The sequence below is a fragment of the Curcuma longa genome, unplaced genomic scaffold (assembly GCF_044706935.1).
Source record: "Curcuma longa cultivar G26 ecotype Majalengka, Jawa Barat unplaced genomic scaffold, ITB_CL_G26_1.1 contig_27266, whole genome shotgun sequence".
In the NCBI taxonomy this organism is placed as follows: Eukaryota; Viridiplantae; Streptophyta; class Magnoliopsida; order Zingiberales; family Zingiberaceae; genus Curcuma; species Curcuma longa.
This window is the reverse complement of record NW_027433369.1, coordinates 1-10,262: the sequence shown is the minus strand read 5'-3', so window position 1 is coordinate 10,262 and position 10,262 is coordinate 1. Positions and strand designations below refer to the sequence as shown.

The 10,262-nt window shown below is 34.7% G+C and overlaps 1 protein-coding gene across 1 annotated transcript; it reads left to right on the top strand.

Moving 5' to 3' along the window:
* Positions 1 to 886: 886 nt before the first annotated feature.
* On the top strand, positions 887 to 7,319 carry LOC141819002 (nuclear/nucleolar GTPase 2). Its single transcript, XM_074706390.1, has 11 exons — positions 887 to 1,138; positions 1,497 to 1,630; positions 3,245 to 3,374; positions 3,566 to 3,726; positions 4,092 to 4,193; positions 4,295 to 4,399; positions 4,473 to 4,601; positions 5,527 to 5,667; positions 5,754 to 5,854; positions 6,463 to 6,520; positions 6,859 to 7,319. Exons 1-11 carry the CDS (start codon positions 901 to 903, stop codon positions 7,165 to 7,167), a joined length of 1,608 nt encoding a protein of 535 aa, XP_074562491.1. The 5' UTR covers positions 887 to 900; the 3' UTR covers positions 7,168 to 7,319.
* The last annotated feature ends 2,943 nt before the right edge of the window (positions 7,320 to 10,262 follow it).

Genomic DNA, 10,262 nt, shown 5'->3' with positions numbered 1-10,262 from the left:
AGATGCACTGTACCAATACAATAATAATGGATCAACTATCTCGAACAACACACTTTCAGATCCAAATATAATGCTTCTATAATGAATAATTTAGTCATAAGGCTACATAATAGACTATTATCTATCTTAGTAAACAGCCAAATAACATTCAAAGAAAGATAATAAACAATTTAACTTTGTTTTCAAACCTATACCAAGATAATCCAAGCCTATAAAACATGACATAATAATTACAATAAAAATCCAAACAAATTATTAACCAAACATATATAATATTTTCTCAGTTAGTCTAACCTACACTCTTCTTTTAATATCAATTGAGAAAACTAGGAATTCTTACCTTTAATATTTCCAATATATATAAAAATATATCTATAAAATCAGAATTCTCTTTTTTGTTGATCTTGAACCATACGCACCTTATAAACTTTGAAATATTCCACCAGTAAGAAATTTACAACCCTAATTATTATTATCATGTAAAATCATACTAAAAATCACAAAAATATAAAACCCTAGAATAAGGTTTGTTTGGCACTAGGTAATGAATTTTGATAAGTAATTATTAAATTTTAAAGGTGTTACTTGGATACTTCAAATAGTTTAGTTTGAGACTTTGAAAAGTAATTTTCAAAAATTAAAGAAGTTTCTAGGATACTTTAAGTAGTTTGCTTTATTGAGACTTATTATAAGTAATATTTGAAATTTAAAGGTGTTTCGTAAGAATGTTGTTACCAAAAGTTTTGGGCCTATTCCTTATGCGGGCTAGCGACACTACAACAGAGAATTGTTCCGGCCCATTACCTCAATTCCACCGCTCCATCATAAAACCCTACTTCCCGCAAAAGGCTCAGCTTTGCTTCTCCATATTTCGTGCGCTGGGTTCGCACCCCGGCGGCGATGACGAAGAAGAAGGAGAGGAAGGTCAATGTCTCCGGAAAGCCCAAGCACTCCCTCGATGTCAATCGAAGCAATGGCGCCGGGGTGGACAAAGGCGCCCGGACCGGCGCGACGGTGCGGCGGCTCAAGATGTATAACAGCAGGCCGAAGAGGGACCGAAAGGGGAAGGTTTTGAGACACGAGCTCCAGTCCAAGGAGCTCCCTTCCACCAGGATCGAGCCCGATCGTCGATGGTTCGGTGCGTTACTTACTCGATTTTGTTCGAATTTCGCTTGTGGCTTTTGTTGTCCTATTTCTCCCTCCCTGAATCTGTTTTGTTTTTTTTTCACTTTTTTTTTCTTTTACTAAAATGAGCAATTTTTGCGTTGCATAATTTCCAATAATAAGTTTTCCTTTCAACTTCAAATCATGGAGTTCATTTGTGCCCGATAGATTTATGTTTAGAAAAAGAATCTCTTTCGACTCGCGGTTCTAGTTATTGTTTTCCTACCGAGATGATATGAATGATCTTGTTTTTTTTTTTTGCGTTTGTCGAAGAATGATTTAAGTTTACTTGGGGTGGTTGATTATTTGGTGTTATTGCATTTGTATTTCAGGAAACACGCGAGTTGTGAATCAAAAAGAACTTGAATTCTTCCGAGAGGAGCTGCAGAACCGACTCTCAAATAACTACAACGTGATATTGAAGGAAAGGAAACTTCCTATGTCCCTTTTACAGGATCATCAGAAGGTATGAAATTCTTCTTTACTATTAATACTTGCAGAAGAATAATTTTAAAATGGTGTTTTACCAAAAACAGAAAATAGATCTTGTTCCTCTGTGGTGCTGCTTGTGTAACTCTGTCAATGTAGGTTCGGATGGCATATCAGTCCAATGCCGTTAAACCGTTAAAATAGTTGATAGGTATCCAATTTATGAAATTGACATGTAATGTTTTCAATGCATTTTATGAATTCTTTTAGTATTCTGTTTAAAGGTAGTGCTATCAAAGAAAAATAATTTCTTCTAGAATGGAAAAAATTCCAATTTATTCTCTTTGATTCTTTTCTGCATCATGAAATTTTAGATTCTGCTGATTCCATTTTCGAGATTGGTTTAGAATGTGTCCCATTGCTGATCCAATTGTGTAAACTGGAGAATGATATAATGCCAAAATATGAAAAGGCTCCTGAGAAGGACCTCAATTAGCTAAAAAACCCTCAATGGACTTGAGTCAATTCATTGTTTTGGGATGCAACCAACCTAATTGATTTCAGAACAAGACACTAGAAAAATGTTAACTAAGAGAGATCATAGAAGGGAGAAAAAATAAGGGAGAAAACTAAGTAGCAAAATTGTAAGAGCCAGGAGTGATCTTATTGATTAGGAGGTTGTTGCCCTCCCAATGCAGGAGTCATGCTCCACATTATTTTTCTGTAATATCTATCTGAAGATGGCACAAAGGAGGTGATACAAAGGTATCTGACGCATGCAAACACATCAGTCTCAAGGTTTTTTGGAGTCCTAAGTAGCTCAGTTAAACCTTGTTACCAGTTGGCTAATCTAGCAATTCTTATTATATATTACCCACCATGTCAGAAATTATAATACAAACAATTAGAGATCATGACATAGATAAAAAACAATTTGCAGCAATTGTCAACACAACAACAAATTTTACATATTAAAATAACGAATATATTGATTCTAAAAGAATGATTAATGAAAAAGAGTCAGTATATTAAATATCAAGGTGTAATCAATTAAGGAAAAAACTACATGTGGATTAAAGTACTTATATATATATATATAATTCACAGTTTAAATTTTATATTAGATTTTCTGAAAGAATCATTAAATCAGCCTAAACTATATAATAATTATATCTTTTTTTCTTTCTATTGTCTGGCTGACCATTTACATAAATACTTAAGATGTCAGGATAAAGCCTAATCTATACATTACTGATCCCATCATGTGTAGCTAATATTGGCGACTGGAATGGCCTTAGACTTCATGTGAATTGATTTAAAGGATACTTAAATCATCAAGGAGTTGTTGCTCTAATTATACAATATTGCTTACAGTTGTTGATCTTGTGTGATACTATTGTGAATGGGATTTTATCAACCAGTGAAAATTGGGATGAAGTGTCTTTTGCCTTGAACACTTCTGTCAGCTGGAATGATTGGTGTTCGAGTAGTCTAACTACATTACCATAATGCATTTAATGAAGTGGCATGCTATTTCTTTCCATACTTGAACTGAATGATTGGCAAGCTCATATTTATTTTTGTTATATATTAAAATTACTCTAGCATATCCAAAATAGGCCAACCACTTCCTTATTCGTGTCTTATGCAGCAAGCCAAGGCACATCTTCTTGACACCGAGCCTTTTGCGGATGCTTTTGGTCCAAAAAAGAAAAGAAAGCGCCCAAAACTTTTGGCTTTTGGTTATGAATCATTGATTCAAAGAGCGGATAGTTCTCAAGGTATGGAGTGGTGAAATTTTGTCAGGTTACTTCTCTTAGCTTCTGATGGAACTTGTGCTTTCCTTGTTGTCCAGGTCTAGGTTCTTTCAGTTATGTAAAACAATTGAATTGATTGTCTAAGTGCTTAGTCATTAGTGTCTTTGGGTGTTTTCTTATTTGTTTGACCTTCAATTTGTATTCTATACTTGTAGATGCATATGAACAGAAATCTGCTAGTATTCCATCAAGGGAGGAAGATAAAGAAGATGGCTTAAGAGACTTGGTCAGACATACGATGTTTGAAAAGGGTCAAAGCAAGCGGATATGGGGTGAGCTTTATAAAGTTGTGGACTCGTCTGATGTGGTAGTCCAGGTTAGCCTCCATAAATTGTAGAGGTTATATGCTAATTATCTTCTGTGGATTTGTAGTAGAGATCATATGCTAATTTGCTGCTAAAAATTATATAAAGTTTATCAATGTGTTCACATGTTTGAGTCAATGAATTTGCCTAGACGATCTACATATTATAGTCAATCCTCATATGACACTGTCACTCATGAAGGTTTTTAAGGGAAGGAGATCCAAGAGATTCAGTTGTAGTTTCCTAAAGTTTAGACCTCTAATGTACAGAAGCATAGTTCAAGTGCTAATTTTTTAGTAACTCTTTGCAATCAAAATTTAACTATCAATTGAGGCCAAGTTTATCCTAAAGTTGTAGTTCAATGACTTTCATATAGGTGCTAGATGCTCGGGACCCACAAGGGACAAGATGCTACCACTTGGAGAAGCACTTAAAGGAGCACTGCAAGCATAAGCACATGGTTTTCTTGCTGAACAAGGTTTACATCTCAAAGGATCTTAATGATGGTCTTTCTGTTTATTCCTTTAAAAAATATCTAAAAATTGGTTTGGTTTCTGTTTGGTGTTCTTGTGGGTAAAGTGTGATCTAGTTCCTGCATGGGCAACAAAAGGATGGTTGCGGGTACTTTCAAAAGAATATCCTACTTTAGCATTCCATGCAAGCATCAACAAATCCTTTGGCAAGGTCTTTATGATTTCATGAGAAGACATTCAACTTTCTTTTTTGAACTAGCTCTGACATCTTTGTCTTCCTACAGGGTTCTCTTCTGTCAGTTCTTAGACAGTTCTCCCGTTTGAAGAGTGACAAACAAGCAATATCTGTGGGATTTGTTGGGTATCCAAATGTTGGAAAATCATCTGTTATCAACACACTACGCACGAAAAATGTAACCCCAACATCTTGAATTTGTATTGTGTGTTTAGGTTTTGTTACACACTTGACTAATTCAAGTGTGAGAAAAAGAATAATCTTTGACTTCTTAATGATGACTAGGAAATTTCAAGTATAAAATCTCCTTAAAGTAAATCTATTTCTGAAAAGTGTTATTTTTAGTGCAAAAGGGGTATGGAATACTGAACAACAATCACCCATTTAAGTTTTGTACTCTGTTTGGTTGCAAAACAGGAAACTATCCTTTCCAATCTCTGTGTGTGGAAGTCAAGATTGCTAGTATAGGATGGATTGTAGAGAAACTAAAACTTGTTTCCTTTCTTTTGATTCTTTAAATTTAGTAAATAACAAAACTGATTGTCTTTGCTAGAATGATATCTTAAAAATAACTGTCTCTGGAGGTATTTCATTTTGATTCTCTAGGGCTTCACAGAACATCAATTCCTAAAAAAGGATTCTTTTCTGATTTCTTTTTTGTTTGGCATTCCTACTTTATAGAGTCCTTGTCTAAATTAGGAACTTGGGTTCGGCTACATGGATCCCTCAGTTGGACCACACGAGGCTTTATCATTTAAATTACTTTTGACTACATTAGATAGAGTTTTGTTGTTCTTCCTCTACCTCTGGCGCCTGAATTCTAATTGTTTCAATTTGTTAATAGAATTTGTTGGTCATATTTGAAAATGTCCATCCTTTTTGTGTTCGTTTTTTCCTGAAATGACATTATTTGTTCTAAACTTGAACCCTTTAGTTCTTTCCATAATTAGAGCAATATGTCTACAAATAACATTCTCCACTCCTAAGGTTTGTAAAGTGGCTCACGTTCCTGGGTATGCTTATCATGAAAAAGGAATGTGTTTCATCTATTGTTTCTGTGCTGTAGATTAGATTAATGATTATAACACCAATCACTTTTACAGGTTTGTAAAGTGGCTCCTATTCCTGGAGAGACCAAGGTTTGGCAATATATCACATTGACCAAAAGGATTTTCCTTATTGATTGTCCTGGAGTGGTCTATCAGAACAAGGATTCAGAAACAGACATTGTTCTAAAGGGAGTGGTATGTTCATACTGTAGTTTTTCTTGAATTTTGGTTATGTTCGACAGTTTGTATTGCTTCTACATTTGGGTTTCATTTGTTGGTAGGTGCGTGTGACAAACTTGCAAGATGCCTCTGAGCACATAGGAGAAGTCCTGAAGCGTGTAAAAAGGGAACATCTCCAGAGAGCATATAAAATTAACGAGTGGTATAATTGCTATCTTTTTTCTCTTTGAGATACATCATAGATTTTTCAGTTTGTAGTAGATCTTGTCTTCTAGTTTATCTCTTTGTGTAAAAAAGGAAGATCGGTAGAAGACTTTCTCTCAGAGAGGTCATTAACAAGATGCTTCATAAGATTTTTAACGACTTCAAACAACTATTTTCAGGTTACCTTTAACAAAGTAATCATCTGTAGGATTTCAGAATAAGATTTATTATGGAGCCTTTTCAATTGTAGAATGGAGAAAAAGAGCATGTTCAATTATATGTTGATATAAATGACAGGTTTAATATGTGGTGGCGGTCTGAAATTCATCACGAAATTGTTTATTCACCATGGTGGGTTTTGTTTTGGGAGTGGGCTTCATATTCTTAAGATGTGACATTGGGCAAATCTAATGACCGCTTATGTTGAGTTGTGTAGTAACTGATGAATCTATTTTGATATTTTATTTTGACTCGTGACTATCCTTTTCTGCCTTCTGACCTGAACTTTTAAAGTGAACCAAAGCCTCTTTTAAAAAAAGAAACTGTTGAAATTATGCTGTATTTTTCTGTAGTAACCGACGAATCTAATAAACTGCTTTTGTTCAGGACTGATGAGGAAGACTTTCTTGTCCAGTTAAGCAAATCAACAGGAAAACTTTTGAAGGTAAGCTGTAATTTTCTGTATTTTCTTTGGTGCTATCAATCACCAGGATTAGAATTCTTCACATGATTGTTTGAGTTATCATTCCATGAACTTGAATGGGGAGATCATCTGCTATGTATAACCTGTTGCATTCTGTCTTTTAGCATAATGATGGGCACATTAGGAAGCAGAGAGAACTCTTTATTCTTGTTCCCCTTTTCCTGCGTTCGTATGTCGTGATGTTATTGTCCTGGTTTGAAAAAAAGTGTAATGTTGTGATCATGTTTGTCATAATCTTATATTTTTTATCAATACAATTCCCAAGTCAATATTTTGATGCCTCATCTATCGGGTTTCAGGGGGGTGAACCTGATATAATGACGGCTTCAAAGATGATTCTGCATGACTGGCAAAGAGGTAAAATACCCTTCTTCGTGCCACCACCTAAGCAAGAAGGTGAGCCAACGGAGAAACCTGATTCTCCTGAGCCTATCACAGAGCCAACAGTAAGCTCCGACAAGACAGCTGCTGCAATGAAAGCCATAGCAGGTATAATTTCGTCACAGCAACAAATGCGAGTTCCATCTCACGAACTATATAACGATGATAAGTCAACTGATGAGAAGCTGGCAGAGCCTATGGAAGATGCTTCCTTACAAGAAGGCTAAGAGCATCTGTCCATCCTTGTGTTCTTGAAATAGGTGCAAAGAAAGATTGTTATTTATATTTTAATTTGTAGTTTTGGGTATGGTTTTCAAGGACCAATTTAACTTTACTACCTAAATTAAATTTTAGAAGAATGAGATATCTATTCTAGTAATATTCCTGAGCCATATTGGATCATACCATTAATCATAAACTTTTATCCTTTAAACTGCCCATATATTCTGTTGTTTTATGATGCAAATAGATTGCAGGAAATTGTTTGGGGTGCTTAGTATGTGTAATAGTTACTAATCCGTAGTTGTTAAAGTCAAAACACTAATCTGACTAGAATTATGCCATTTTTTGGAATTTTAGTATCGAGGTACATAAAATTGTTAGTGTTTCTACTGTAATTGTATAGAAAACCATTAAGATTTCTTATAAACCATATAGATTTTGGTGGTGGCATTTCAGCATCTCCTTAAGGATTTTGATTCAATGTCTATAGCCGTTGTCTGTGTCTGTCTTAATTCAATTGCCTTTGACCAAGGCATGCATTAATGCCTCGTTTATCAAAAATTACTACACTAAAAAGTGAAGATTTGTTGTCCTCGGAGTAAAGCATGCATTAATAACCGTTGTTTCTCTGTCTGTGTTATTCTAATTGCCTTAAGAGTAAAAGCATGCATTGATGCTTTGATTATGAAAAAGAGTAATGATATATTATATGAAAATGTAACATGACACATTATAGATTATAGATATGGATTTCACATTCATACAGATCTCACATACAGTGTAGTGTGTCATGTTGTATTTTCATGTAGTGTATCATTTCTTTATAAAAAAATACTATACTGGAAGATTTATTGTCCTTGGATACATTTCATTACTCTTCCTATCTAATGGCCTGGCATTGATTTAATTGCACTAGTTTTTGCAATCCGAGATAGCAAGTGTAAATGAATCTTATCTTAAATTCATGTTCCACCTCTACTTGGTTAACTCGTCGTTAATTGAATGGGTTAGATATGTTATAAACTAATCATGGGAAATTCATTTAGTAAGATAGATAAAAAAAAAAAAAGAGACGTGCAATAACTCAATTAATAAATTAAATTAAATTTGAATAAAAATTTAAAAAGGCTCCCTTTATTGCTGTTATTGTCAAAATAGAGTTTTACTAGAATACCCTTTGGCGGTTCAAATTTCTTAGCCTAACCAAAAGATACACTACCGATCCACTTAGTATCTTATTTTTTTGAACTTCAATTCTCTTTAAAGAGAACTCTTCTTTCTTTTGTCTTCATCTCCTGTGCCCCCCGATGTTGTATATATTTTATTATTAACTTTTTAATTTGCAAGTGTCAATTCACGCACGTGACATGATTAAGGGGTGAGAGCTAGATTGAGAAATCCAAATTAATTTATGAGATACAATTATGAATTAAGAAAAATTACAGATATTGCTATAATGAATAAAGATTGAATTTTAATGAAATTGAAAAAAATAACCTTTCTATAGTAGTCGATTACAATTTCTCGATTTACTTCTAGTCATCGAGCCGACCGTATGAGACCGCTGAAGTGACGGATTCTATCTTTTTACTATAATAAATTTAAAAAATTAATTAATTAATCAACGATGACAGTACAGAAAAAAAATTAAAAAGTTAACTTAATAAATTAATTAAGTTAATAATATTTTAAAAAATTAGATTCGTAGGCTTGATTCTTAAATTATGAATTCTATCTTTATATGAAAAGGTACATGGATATCTGAAGGAGTGATTTGATGATCGATAAGATTAAGTCAGTGATTATAGTACCAAAAAAGATACGTCATTAACTGAGGAGAATTTCTCGATAATCAAAAAGGTATTGACACATGTAACTCAACTCCAATATTTCATAGACATCACATAGCATCTACATAGCTAATGGGCTTATAAAAATGGAATTATTCAAATACTTGTTGCACGAATGAAAATTTCCTAAATGTATTAATCAATATATGTAATGGTCGTGGAATTCACATATTGTTATGATTTTCTTAAATTAATATGCGTGTTATGATTTTCCAAGATATATAATTCTTAAGCCTAATGTTGGAATTCAAATATTATTACAGTAGTTTTGCTCATAGTTGCTACAATATAAAATAATTTTGATTTAAAATTGCTACAAATTCACTCTGTAAGAGAAAGACAATGCACGTGATCGCGGATAATCCCCAGACAAATGCTAAGGTACACATGGGTAACGTCCCAAAACCATTCCCAAACATCCAAAAGAAGAAATAGTATGCATACAATCATGTGTAATGGAAAAGTGAAATTGCTACAAATTCACTCTCAGTCAGTCCCTCCCCTCCAACTTCTCTAGGATTACCCTGGAGGAAAGTGTTGGATTGCAAGGGTGCAAACATAGTCCCACATCTAAAGCACATGGAAAAGATCATAGGGTTAAAAGGATGGAAAGTATCTCTATTGACATGAGGCATTTTGGGGAGAGCCCAAGAGCAAAGCCATGAGAGCTTAGGCCCAAAGTGGACAATATCATGCTATTGTGGAGATACATACATTCTTTTGGAACCAACAATTGGTATCAGAGCGAAACCGCTCTTCACCGGACTAACCGCCGGATGAGCCATGATCCAGATCTAACCATGTGCTTTGAACCTTAAAAACAAAGGAAGTGGGTGCTCCCATGTTTGAATCAAGAGGACCAGACACCAGGTGAAAGTCCTAGTAGGTCGGGTGGACCGAGGGGCAAAAAGTCCTAGTTGCGGCTAGGTGAAAGTCCTAGTAGGTCGGGTGGACCGAGGGGTAAAAAGTCATAGTTGTGGCTAGGTGAAAAAGTCCTAGTGGGTCGAGGATTCAGGGGGGCCTGTGGTCCTTTGTTTGAGGAGGGGGATTGTTCGGTTGTAAGGGTGCAAACATAGTCCCACATCTAAAGCACATGGAAAAGATCATGGGGTTAAAAGGATGGAAAGTATCTCCATTGACATGAGGCCTTTTGGGGAGAGCCCAAGAGCAAAGCCATGAGGGCTTAGACCCAAAGTGGACAATATCATGCTATTGTGGAGATACATACATTCTTTTGGAACCAACAGAAA

Excerpts from the sequence above, each read along its gene's own strand:
- LOC141819002 (XM_074706390.1), top strand. The coding sequence starts at position 901 with ATGACGAAGAAGAAGGAGAGGAAGGTCAATGTCTCCGGAAAGCCCAAG. Across the intron at positions 1,631-3,244 it reads TTTTACAGGATCATCAGAAG|CAAGCCAAGGCACATCTTCT; the intron begins GTATGAAATTCT and ends TGTCTTATGCAG. Across the intron at positions 4,602-5,526 it reads ACACACTACGCACGAAAAAT|GTTTGTAAAGTGGCTCCTAT; the intron begins GTAACCCCAACA and ends TCACTTTTACAG.